This window comes from Sinocyclocheilus anshuiensis, unplaced genomic scaffold (genome assembly GCF_001515605.1).
Source record: "Sinocyclocheilus anshuiensis isolate Anshui unplaced genomic scaffold, SAMN03320099.WGS_v1.1 scaffold175, whole genome shotgun sequence".
NCBI lineage: Eukaryota > Metazoa > Chordata > Actinopteri > Cypriniformes > Cyprinidae > Sinocyclocheilus > Sinocyclocheilus anshuiensis.
The window spans coordinates 1,040,360-1,053,818 of record NW_015548208.1 but is presented as its reverse complement, the minus strand read 5'-3'; the positions used below and the strand labels follow the sequence as shown (position 1 = coordinate 1,053,818).

The following is a 13,459-nucleotide window of genomic DNA, read 5'->3' as shown; positions in this document are numbered from 1 at the left end:
TATTCTAGTAAACACAGTCTGTTATGTCTTAAGTGCACATAAACAGCTGAGAAAAAAAAAAAGGATGTGTGTCAGTATTAGGTCCGTGCATTTGGTCTTAAAGAGACAGCAGCCAATAAATACCTGTTTCTGTCTGCTAATCAAATAACACCACAGCTAACAAAAATTAATCTGTATTTAACTTGTGCAGTGAGCACTATTGTGTTATTTTACACTTAATTATTATATTTCTGCACCTGAATGCTACTGTTACTGACTTTATTTGTAACTGTGTTTTGTTATTCATCTATGCTTGTAATTTGTGTAATTGTTCTTGTTTTATTACTAACTTTATTAGTTAAGCTAGAAGTTGTTGCTGTGGTATAGAAGTACTTAAAGAAAGCTTTCACTAATTTTATTTTATTTATTTATTTTTGCCGATCCGAAAAATGGTCCGATCCGTGACTTAAAATCCATAATATGATCCGAGCCATGAGTTTTGTGATCCGTTGCACCACTATTAAAGATCCAAAAGTGATTCAGTCAAGTGCAGTGAGTGATTAACATTAATAACAGCAGCAGGTAATTAGACTGCGGTCCCTTTAAGACCAAATGCACTGATCCAATATGCTAGGCTCTTTCGAGATGCATCGGCGCTGCGCAGACCGATCGGTGTATGACATCAAAGTACCGCGAGTGTGATGAGAGAGCAGACGAATTTTAAGCTTTTGAATCACTCTCACGGTACATGGATGTCATACGCCGATCGGTCTGCTCAGCGCCGATGCATCTTGAACAAGCCTATTGATACACATCCGGTTTTCACCCAACTGTTTGTTTATTTAACACACAGCCGACTGTGTTTCCGTGAATACTCCACACGACGGGTATTTTGACATAATCGTGTGTAGGGCTGTCAAAATGGCTGAAAAACTAAATTCGAATTATATTTACATGGCTTTCTAAACATGCGGCTCTTTTGTGCGAGACGCGAGTGCAACAGTAGCCTAATAGATGTCCGTCTAGAAAATGCGTGAAATATGCGTTCTGTGTGAACGGCTTGGTTTCGGTTTTGATATAAACAAGATCTTCTCCGCATTGATGTTCTCTTTTTCCGCTATATTTTTAATTAACAACGCAGCAGCGCCGCATCTAGTGGCTTCAACTGGATAGGCTAACAAAAACATTTTAATGCAACGACACTTACATCGTCATCGCATCTTGTGCGCCTCTGATAAGGCTGCCTCCTTAAAGCACACCTAAAATTCGAATGCAACGTTTTTGCATTCGAATGTGGATTTTTATTTTAAATTCGACGAATATTCGAAATTCGATTTTTTTTTTGACAGCCCTAATCGTGTGTGTATTTGACAATTCAAGCATGAAAGAGATCGGTTTTCGCGATCGCATGCTGTCTGTTACGCAGATATATTTGCATACCGCGGGATACACGATATAGCAAAATCTCTAACGATAGACACTTTATTCCGCAGTAACGATACCGTCATACTGCCCAGCCCTAGTTCACACTGGCAGACAACATCAGATTTTTTCATACAACCACCTTCAATTAGTATGGCTGTGACTGCTGCTCTCAAATCAGGCACTGAGATAAGCAGGCCTGAAGTTACCACTGCCAATGCACATCTCTTCTTTTGACACTTCTTCTCTTTCTGGTGGACACCAGTGTCATCGCAGGTCCAAGGAAACTAGTAAGTATTGGTAAGCACTTGTCATACCACCAGCATGCTTCTGAAAGACACTACTAAGTCAAGATGCCACGCCAAGACTATATAATCACTAAAGCAAGCTAAAAAGCAAATGCAGATAACACAGATTGCCAAAAACATCACAAACGAGACACAGATCTAACTGATGATATGCAAACAGTGTGGACAGTTTGGAGAAAAAAATAAAATAAAATTCCAATTCCCTGCACAGTGCAGCAATTCAACTGAAAAGTTTACAACTGGCGAACAAAACAAACTAACTTCACATTCATAAAAAGTTTACTGCTCATTTCTAAAAAAGAATGTCCTTGCGATAGATGATACGATGCGAAATCCTCATTATGCAGTTTAAGTTTCTCCACCAGACAATTCACAGAAGTAGAGCTGCTATTTTTCTAGAAAATAAAATAAACAAGAATTCAAATTTAGAGCAGGAAAAACAGGAGCTATCTACTGAACTTGCTGAGCTGCACTCTAAAAAATGCTGGGTTACTTTTTCTACCCAAAAAACTGGGTAGAGACTGTTAGGCAAGGAAGCCAGACTGATTTGACAATTTAGTTTGATAATAATCATTCATAATCAGTAACTCAACAGTACTGAGTTGGGAATGCGAGCATGAATAAGAGCATGTACGTCACGGTTCTGTATGAGCCAATTCCAATTGTATTCACGGAGCTTATGACAGCAATAAATAGAAAAAGATGAATCAAAACATTTAAACTGACTTTGAACTTTTAAACCGACTGCAGCAAGGAGCATGTTCTTTTAAAAATGGACGGTTTTGTTGGAGTGTTTTCTCTCAAAACCAACTCGAGCGATGATGGGTGAGCAGGCTGAACAAACCGGAATGGCTCATGAGAGAAGCTAATAAAATACTTTAAACAGAGAGGGTAAAATCCTGTTGATTCGCTGTAATACACAGTTTATATATACTTCCATTGTTTATTACAGGCTTTCAGTCTGTGTCTTTCTTGGCAGCACTCAGCCTGATGGTTTGGCAGTATAGTGTTAGCAGTGGGTTCATTGGCAGGATAAAAAAAATAAAAATAAAAAATTACTAAAGCTGGTCAAATTTGTTCCTAAACCTTATGTTGTTTTGGTCATTTTTTGACCCAGAGAGGATTTTTTATTTTTTTTTTACAAAAATGCTAGTTAATGTTAAAGCATTGGTCTAAACCAAAATTAGATAATTTTTGTACTTTTTTGGTATTTTTTCCCACCTTGTTACACTCGTAGTGTTCCCAGTCAAAAATTGAGTCAATTTTGCAAGCCAGCACTGGGTCAAAAAGGGACGAACCTTTTTTACAAAAATGCTAGTTAATGTTAAAGCATTGGTCTAAACCAAAATTAGATAATTTTTGTACTTTTTTGGTATTTTTTCCCACCTTGTTACACTCGTAGTCACTCGTTGAGTCAATTTTGCAAGCCAGCACTGGGTCAAAAAGGGACGAACCCAGCACTAGGATGCAAAAATGAAATAAATTGAGTTGCTTTTAGCCCTGAATTTTTTAGAGTGTGAAAAGCAAAGCGATTGATGTTGCTCTAGATAAATTGACTGATGCTGAAATGAACACAATACAGTATGAATGCTCAACTGTTATTTTGAATAAGACAAATCAGGCTGTATTTTTCCAGACACTCATTAATGTGCTATTATCTTACCTATCTCATCATTTGCATAAACGCCTTTAACATTCTCAGCATCGCTGGGAGATTTCAGAGACTCTGAAAACATAACCATAAACAAACAGGAATCAAGGGCAGCTAATAACTAACAGTATCACAAAGCACGTAATTAACTGAGGAAATATTTTAATTTGCAGAATAATTATTATGTCATTATAATGTGCTTATGTGCTCTGTGCTTATGTTAAAATAAAGCCAGTTCTTCAGTGTCTTTGTCATCATTATCATAATGTGAGGATAATATTCACTTTGAAATAACATTTAGAAAAACTGTAACTGACAAAAAAAACACTGTAAATATAACTTAAGTACATTAAGTCTTTATCTGATGTAAATTATTAATAATATAATCATTTGTCTATGAGAGACCAACAACATCATACTTACGGTCTTCGCCTTTCGTCCCGGGACCTTGATAATTAATAAACAATTAGCCATACAATTAAATACCATCTTTTTTAATATTATGTTGACAGTTATAAAAAGTTGGTTGCTAACTGGCACTTTGGTTCTCAACCAGCAACTGTGCCAGATACTGTTTAGTTAGTAATTATTTATCAATGAATAATTGTATTAGAGATGGGTTCAGGACAAGCAGTTAGGGCTAGGTTCAATGAAAATATATGTTAGATATTTCTAGAATATTTGTGAGATTTTGTGACAGTTTATTGTTCTTACCGTTTGACGCTTCTACATCAGGATCTCCAAGCTCTTTTATGAGAAAGGAAGAAGATCCAGAAGTTTATCCATTTCATGTACAATGGTAGGAAACAATGGAGTAAATTACTATTAATAATAAATCACATTAAAGAGATAGTTCACCCAAAAGTGAAAATGTGCTGTTAAATTTCTCACTTTTAGGTCATCCAAGATGTAGGTGACTTTTTTTCTTCAGTAGAACAGTAAAGAAGATTTTTAGCCGAAACGGTGGTCCTTTTCTGCTCATAAAATGCAATTCAGTGGCTGCCCATTTTTGAGTATAATAATAAAAAAAAGCATATCAAGCAACACAAAATTAATACCTGTGGCTCCTGACAATATATTGAGGTCTTATGAAGCGAAACGATCGGTTTGTGCAAGAAACTGAACATTATTTATAACATTATTACCTGTAATCCAGAGTCTCAGGTAAACAGGGAAATATGATTATTTTCCACCAACTGATGTGTTCGGACAGTTTGTTTCAATTAACTGGTCCAATTCACTAGTTGGTTTACGTAATCACGCAATGACATAAACCATCAAAACTTTCATTTTGTCACCGTTGTGTGGTACAAACAATCGCACGACGAAGAAGATGAAGAACAACAGTCTTTAATGATCCACACGGTAAATTTCAACAATCCAACACAACGTAAATACTGTAGAGACCCAACAATCAAACACAAAGGGAAATTAACTTAAGTAAAAAGTGAAAGTGAAAATGACGTGACATGTGGCCAAGTATGGTGACCCATACTCGGAATTAGTGCTCTGCATTTATCCCATCCAAAGTGCACACACACAGCAGTGAACACACACACACCGTGAACACACACCCGGAGCAGTAGGGGAGATTATACACAAAAGTAGGGGAGATAATGACAAACACACCTGAACATAATGACGAATTCATCATGCCCAACTATTTTTTTCAACCCTGTCAATACCAGTTGATGCAGTTGGTATTGACAGTGTTGAAAATTGTTGGGCATGATGCAAATCTTAACCTTCAAGTTTTATATGAGGAAAGCATTCTCAATCATGTAGACAGGATTCTTCATGATCAGACTCATTTCTTGCATTCACAGTATGAACTGCTTCCCTCCAGTAGAAGATATAGAGTCCCAATGTGTATCTGTGCGTTTGTTTAACAAGTGTTTATCTTGATAGGTTTTTAATCATTGTTTACTGTTATTATTATTTGTTTATTGTATGTCTTTGCAGCAACATGTAATCCACAACAATTTTCCTTTCGAGGACAATAAAGTATAGGGTACAACGGGGCTAAAGGCCCAACTTAAGAAAAAAATGTGCCATTCATTGTGCCTAAAATGTATAATTGCAGAAAAAATATATACGTTGTATTGAACATTAATGGAGCAACAGATTTTGTGTGAAAATAAATCATTCAAGTTGTTTATTTTGTTTAAAAATCTTATAAATGTATGAGGTGGCAAGGTATTGATACAAATACTTCAGCTAAAATAATGTTTTTTAAATAATGTCTAAGTTAATACTTGTTCAAAACAATCACTTTAGCAAAGTTTGTACTAGTTTCTGCTTATTTTGAAAAAAAAAATTTTTTTTCAATAAATATACTGTCATTAAAATATGTTAATATTAAAATATATATTAAAATACAGAAACAAAATCATTTTAATAAGTAAAGATTATGAAAGTATTGAAGGAGATCGATCCAATAATAATTGAATATATATTTACAGTAGTAACAACAAACTATATTTTATTATATGATATGATTAATATCATGTTTTTAAATGGTTTAATTCTAAACATGGTGATTATCTCTAATATGGACACCCAACATAATATATGATATTTACCATCTGAATCTAACCATGTCATGTCAACAAATGGAAAAGTCAGCCATCTATTAATTATCATGTTAATTACTGTGCGCCTTTAGCCCCAACAACAGGGGCACTTTTTACCCCAAATACCATACTTTTACATATTCTTTCATTATTTAAAAACTGTTGCTTTAATAGTCTTAAAACAAAACTGAAAATCATAAAGAAGACCTTTGTCTCAAAATATATGCATTAATTTTAGCAATTCTCATATGCTACTTAAATCTACAACATTTTAAAAAACATAAAATATTAGATCAAGTAAGCACAGAATCAACTTTGGACTGCTGCGCGCGATCGCGTCAAGGATCAGACAAATATACATGTGCATCTTGAAAAGCGGATGTTTTGGAAAGTGCTACGCCACGTTTTTGTGCCATCTAGTGGTTTAGATGAAAATAATATCAAAGGCGCCTTTAGCCCCGTTAGTACCCTACTACTATACTACTACAAATTAATAACCACAACAACAAAGGAACTAAGGCAAAGGGTGATGAAACAAAGTCCAAACTAACAGAAACCGTGACACATTTCACCCCTTCATTCGAGTGCTCAGTTCACGCATGCACATATCACCAGCTCATTGGTCTGCGAGTTTCCTCAGTTCAGTGACTGTTGGAGGAACTGGAGCACTGAATGAGTTTATTCATCATAGGATCACATATGCCGCTATTTTGCCTCATTTCGAGTCGGAGTCCAAAAGTAAGTTTTGTTTGTGTAACTTGTAGATCTGTGCAGCTTGAGCTACAAACTGTTTCAGATGGTTCAGTCCAATTTGGTGAACTGATTCAACTAGTTCACCAAAAAGAATGATTAATTTGCGAGGCTCTGGAATGGATTACAGATAATAATGTTGTAAATAATGTTTAGTTTCTTACACAGACCAATCGTTTCGCTTCATAAGTCCTCAATACATCCTCAGGTGCCACGGGTATTAATTTTGTGATGCATTATATATTTTTTTTATTCTCAAAAATGGGCAGCCGCTGACTTGCATTTTATGAATCACCAAGGACCACAGTTTTAGCTAAAATCCTTCTTCACTGTTCTACTGAAGAAAAAAAGTCACGTACATCTGACAATGACTTGAGAGTGAGTAAATTAACAGCAAATTTTCATTTTTAGGTGAACTATCCTTTTTAGTATAACTTAAGTCTTTATCATTGTAAAGGTCTATTAATGTAACCTATGAGAAACCAACAATTTTATCATCTTACCTAGCTTGTCTGCGTTTCCCTTTTCCTCGGCACCTTGATAATTCATTAATAATAAACATTAAAATTTAAACCACCTGGCTTGCATATTAAAAATAGCTTCATTGCAAACTGTAATGACATTAGCTTCACTGAGAACATGCCATAGATATTTTTGAATATTTGTATCAAGAGATGACAGTTTATTACATCTTACCGTTATTATCTGATGGTGCTACATTATATTGCTGTCCTTCAGTGTCATTTGTGAAAAAGAAAGAAGTTTCAGGAGTTTATCCATATCTTGCACAATGGTACAGAGCAAATTACTGCTAATAATAAACTATATATATAGGCCTAAATGCCTACTGAATGCCTGGAGAAAAAAAAAACCTTATGAAAAGTTAAATACACTTTTCAAATAAGATCTGTGATATTTTATATTAAAACAAATTATTGATTAAAGAAATTAAAGTCCATCGAATATCTGATGTCATATCTGAATATCAGTGCCATTTGATTATTGAATAAAGCAGCTTGTTTCCTGAAATAACAATGTTGCTCACAGACAGTTATTTAGAAATGTAACTGAAATGTATTATTGTAATAAAAGTGCAGAGTTTATGGTACATAAACACAAATGAAAATGACATACTCATCTTTAAGCAACAATACAGGGGGCTGAACGCACCTGAAGAGAGAAACAGTCATTAAATATCCACTGAATGACATGCATCAAGTACTTTTATAAGAAGTTACTGGTATGACAATTATTTTGGAAGAAAATCACTCAAACAAATATAAACTTACTTTCTATACACGGACAGCAGTTATTAACACTCTCTGGTGTAGAAAAAAATATATATATATTTAATTACAAACTGATCAATTATCAGATTAAAATACAATTGTTGTTGAATGTACACTTTGCTATGATCTAATTTTTTTGCATTACACAATATTATCCAACACACAGTGTTAAAGTTTCTAAAGAATGTAATTAGTAAAATAGGCTAAAATTAAAGATGAACACATGCTTAATAAACTTAACATAAATCTTAAATAATAATTTGTTGCCACAACAATAACACTAATGTCTACATAGAGGTTGGAGATAATAGTGGAATTCATGGACACAAACCATACTTAATACTACTTTAAAAAATTTTTTTTAAAAATGTTAAACGATATAAGTATAATAGGAAACCTACTGTGAAAGGACTCCATGAATAGATAGACACAAAGGAAGATGATAAAGATGAGGAGGAGGAGGAGGACACCAATTATAATCCCCACGATATGCCCTGCATTTGATTCTTAAGAAAGAGAACATTGGCTTCATAAAACAAATGCACTGCTAGAAAACATAATACGTCTACTAACTTACTGATTTCTTGGTTAAAAGTATCAACAACCACAGAACCCCAAATGTCTGAGGCTTAATAATTAAGGCTCTCAGATGATTATGCCAACATAAAATCAAATTTGACCCTATTTCCTTTTCAATTCATTTTTAATGCATCTACTCTTACTGTGCAACAATATTGTGTTTTATTACAAATAATGAAACTAATAATGTTTATCTCTGTAATCTTGATCAAAAATCTCTGAAAGGACTTTCCTGTGCAGCAAGTAAAAAAAAATCCCACTTATATTGCACTCCATCCCTTCCAACCACATGACTCTATTCTTGGATATACAGGTGCATCTCAATAAATTAGAATGTCGTGGAAAAGTTCATTTATTTCAGTAATTCAACTCAAATTGTGAAACTCGTGTATTAAATCAATTCAATGCAATCAGCTAATCAACTCAAAACACCTGCAAAGGTTTCCTGAGCCTTCAAAATGGTCTCTCAGTTTGGTTCACTAGGCTACACAATCATGGGGAAGACTGCTGATCTGACAGTTGTCCAGAAGACAATCATTGACACCCTTCACAAGGAGGGTAAGCCACAAACATTCATTGCCAAAGAAGCTGGCTGTTCACAGAGTGCTGTATCCAAGCATGTTAAGAGAGAGTTGAGTGGAAGGAAAAAGTGTGGAAGAAAAAGATGCACAACCAACCGAGAGATCTGAGTCTGTGTTGGGGGTGCAATGTCATCTGCTGGTGTTGGTCCATTGTGTTTTTTGAAAACCAACGTCACTGCACCCGTTTACCAAGAAATTTTGGAGCACTTCATGCTTCCTTCTGCTGACCAGCTTTTTGAAGATGCTGATTTCATTTTCCAGCAGGATTTGGCACCTGCCCGCACTGCCAAAAGCACCAAAAGTTGGTTAAATGACCATGGTGTTGGTGTGCTTGACTGGCCAGCAAACTCACCAGACCTGAACCCCATAGAGAATCTATGGGGTATTGTCAAGAGGAAAATGCGAAACAAGAGACCAAAAAATGCAGATGAGCTGAAGGCCACTGTCAAAGAAACCTGGGCTTCCATACCACCTCAGCAGTGCCATAAACTGATCACCTCCATGCCACGCTGAATTGAGGCAGTAATTAAATCAAAAGGAGCCCCTACCGAGTATTGAGTACATGTACAGTAAATGAACATACTTTCCAGAAGGCCAACAATTCACTAAAAATGTTTTTTTTATTGGTCTTATGAAGTATTCTAATTTGTTGAGATAGTGAATTGTCTATTGTCTACAATCCATGTCTATACAGTTGTAAAGTATTTGGACACTTAAGTCACAGTGAAAAAAATGTATGAATTTCACTGCTATTTTAGTGGGAAAGATAAATAAATTACATCAGACTGCAAGAACTCCTAACAAAATAATTTTTGTTAAATGTACTGCTGTTAAAATATGCTTGTGCTCTGTTTCCTTCAAATAAATAACATTTGCTTCAATGTTTTGCTGTCTAAGACAATGACATTCAAATATTTTTGGTGTGACAATTGTCCAAATATTTGTTGAATGTAAATACAATTTCTAAATAGAAAAGAGCATCTCAGCACCACCTAAACATACAAAATGATCTGACTCTGATTTTCTTCTTTGGTATTTAATGCTGAAGTAATTCACTGTCTTACCATCAAACAGATCTCTCTCAAAGACCGGATCACTGGTCTCCTCACTCACAGCATTCTTGAGTGTGCATGTGTAGTAGTTGTCTGGATTTCTTGTGTTTTTGACTGTGATGGTCTCTCCTGGCAGATGGTTCTTTGTGCCCTTCAGTGTTTCTCCAGTAGAATTCTTCCAGATGATAGTTTCACTGTACCCACATCTTAAATACACAACACCAGGGTTACTGCTCCTCTCTATTTCTATCACAGGTTTGCGGACCCGCTCTGTGAAAGAAATAATGAAAAAACATATGAACTTCCAATCCACTGAGAAAACAAAATGAAATCAAACTCAACTACAACAGCCTTGCAAAAAGAGTTGTGACAGTACTATGGTACAATAGTGGTATCAGAAAGTAATACTGTGGTACTCGGGTACTCGTGTGCTATATGCATTGTCTACAATAATATCATAATTGTTGTTTTAGCAATGTGCGAGCTGGTATAATTGAGTATGTCACTCACTTCTGCAAAAACCAGACAAAAATACACTTTGAAAGTTCAAGCATTCATGCAGTTAAAATGCCAATGAATATGGTTACAAATCAAGAGCAGAACCATTGCATGTATCCAGTGTTGGGGAGTAACTAGTTACATGTAACGGCATCACATAATTTAATTACAAATTAAATGTAACTGTAATCAGTTACAGTTACTGAGAAAAAAATTTGTAATTAAATTACAGTTACTTATGAAAATGTTAAAGATTACAAAGGGGGTTACATCTTAATATTTCCACACACACACACAGATTTAACTGATTTATTTCCCAATTTGCATTGACTGCTGTAAAATAAGAGACACCAATGTTTCAGTTTAGGACACATGCTTATTCAGTAGCTGTTTTATTTCCTATTTGGGTTTATGTATATGCTTTATTTTTATTTATTTTTTTTTCCGAGGCATTGTTAGATGCCAGTGTTTCCTGTTATAGCTATCCAAAGGTTTGATTTCAAAAACTGTACCATAGCTATTAAATGGTTTCTTGTTATGATTTTAAATCTGTATTTAATGATCTCAAAGTAAAAAGAGGTGCTAAAGTATGATTTTGTGGTGGCTGTGCTTTAAAATTCCACTATTATAATATTAATTCAAGTCATGAAGGATTTTGAATGTCTGACAGTAATCAGCGTTGAGTACTACTTAGGGCTGTGCGATATTGAAGAAAAATACGATATGCGATAACAACGGGAGTGTTTTACTCGAGCATTACATAAAAATTTCAACTTTGAAAAATGTCAAAATTTCAAACATTAGTGTAATCATTTTAACATGAGTTTAGGAACTGAATAATAAAAAGGAAAAATACAACACTGCTTAGTATTTACTCTATGAATTCAATATGCACTGATTCTTATTTAAGCAATAAAAGTTATTTAGGTAAGAGCAGTGAGTTATTTTCTCTTTGTGTTTTGTTCATGGCCCCATATATTGCAAGTCGTAGCGATATGCATATTTGCGATATTTCGATATATTGTACAGCCCTAGTACTACTGTAAGGTTAACCCTGCCTGGTTTAAATGTCTGAAAATGATTAAGAGTTGAAAACATTCGTTAGAAATTTAGAAAAGTAATCTAAAAGCTACATTACTTTAATTAATTAAATAGTTGCACTACTTATTACATTTTAAATAGGATAACTGGACCCACTTCAATAAGTACATTGTACTTAATTTTTGATGTAAGTACATAGTAGTTAAGGCCACTTAATGTAAAGTGGGGCCGGATAACTTGTAATCTGTAACCTATTACATTTCCAAAGTAACCTTCCCAACACTGCATGTGAATGATTCAATGTCCCATTCATAAAGAGTGTCAATTGCTTCATTCCTGAATGAATCAGTCATTTGAATGAGTCAGCTAAATGGACTCACGCATTAAGACAGTGACTTGCCACCACTTACTAGCAGTTTTAGATTCATATTTTAAAAATATAATTTATTTTTTAATTATTTCATATTTCAGCATTCAAACATTTTATTTTTTAAAACAATCTCATAGCATTATTATGCAACTGTACTTGAAATTTAAATGCATTTATGCCACTTCTAAGCTGCATTAAACAGTCTTGTGTGTTAATACACTTACACAGCACTTCAGATGGCGCTTTTGTGCTCTGCAGTGTAAAAATTGATTTTTTGGTATGGATTTTATTTGATTGGTAACAGTCTAATTGTGTATTATTGTTCTAATTGAATTTATATATTAATTTCACAAATTTTGCATAGAATATAACTTTGCAAGACCAAAGTCCTTTGTAAGATTTTGGTCTTACAAAGGTAAGAACAGAGCTGGGTAGTAACTGATTGCATGTAATCTGGATTATGTAATCACTAATCAGATTCCAAAAATTAAGTACTTGTAATTAGATTAAATTACATTTTAAAATATTTGTAATCAGACTAGTTACTTTTTTTATTGAATACATATTATTCACAGAACAGCAATAAATTATTCATAATTTATTGTTTCTCACTAATTCCTCTTTTTCATCTTTTAAATATTCCTTTCTAAAATAGCCTACCGCGTATACAGGTGCATCTCAATAAATTAGAATGTCATGGAAAAGTTCATTTATTTCAGTAATTCAACTCAAATTGTGAAACTCGTGTATTAAATAAATTCAATGCACACAGACTGAAGTAGTTTAAGTCTTTGGTTCTTTTAATTGTGATGATTTTGGCTCACATTTAACAAAAACCCACCAATTCACTATCTCAACAAATTAGAATACTTCATAAGACCAATAAAAAAAAACATTTTTAGTGAATTGTTGGCCTTCTGGAAAATATGTTCATTTACTGTACATGTACTCAATACTTGGTAGGGGCTCCTTTTGCTTTAATTACTGCCTCAATTCGGCATGGCATGGAGTACACGAGTTTCACAATTTGAGGTGAATTACTGAAATAAATGAACTTTTCCACGACATTCTAATTTATTGAGATGCACCTGTATACATTCAGAAAGTCTTCCAGTTTTGTGGACATTCAAACAAAGACAAGTCACTGGTCAGGTGTTTATTTGCGCAGAGAGGCCACACAGCATTTGACCACTGGATTTACAAAAATAATTTAAATTTTAAGAAGTGTTTACTCAACATTTCAACATTGCATCAACTACTGATGCACACATTAATATTTATTTGAATTATCGCTCAGTAGGTTATTTAACCAAATTAAAATGCACAAATTCACATTATTTTTATTTGTATCTAATGCAGGGATTCC

General features: G+C 34.2%; 1 protein-coding gene across 2 annotated transcripts in view; it reads right to left on the bottom strand.

Moving 5' to 3' along the window:
- Positions 1 to 1,295: 1,295 nt before the first annotated feature.
- Positions 1,296 to 13,459, bottom strand: part of LOC107653677 (uncharacterized) — a 14,497-nt gene continuing 2,333 nt past the window's right edge. The window contains exons 3-12 of one of the 2 annotated variants that reach the window (XM_016440471.1): positions 10,197 to 10,454; positions 8,374 to 8,478; positions 7,973 to 8,005; positions 7,818 to 7,853; positions 7,380 to 7,415; positions 7,187 to 7,219; positions 4,075 to 4,107; positions 3,784 to 3,807; positions 3,373 to 3,435; positions 1,296 to 2,104 (exon numbers count right to left, since the gene is read on the bottom strand). In XM_016440471.1, the coding sequence (XP_016295957.1) occupies positions 2,097 to 2,104; positions 3,373 to 3,435; positions 3,784 to 3,807; positions 4,075 to 4,107; positions 7,187 to 7,219; positions 7,380 to 7,415; positions 7,818 to 7,853; positions 7,973 to 8,005; positions 8,374 to 8,478; positions 10,197 to 10,454 (629 nt within the window). In that variant the 3' untranslated portion in view covers positions 1,296 to 2,096. The remainder of the gene's footprint in view (positions 2,105 to 3,372; positions 3,436 to 3,783; positions 3,808 to 4,074; positions 4,108 to 7,186; positions 7,220 to 7,379; positions 7,416 to 7,817; positions 7,854 to 7,972; positions 8,006 to 8,373; positions 8,479 to 10,196; positions 10,455 to 13,459) is intronic. The other variant, XM_016440472.1, reaches the window with a different exon arrangement.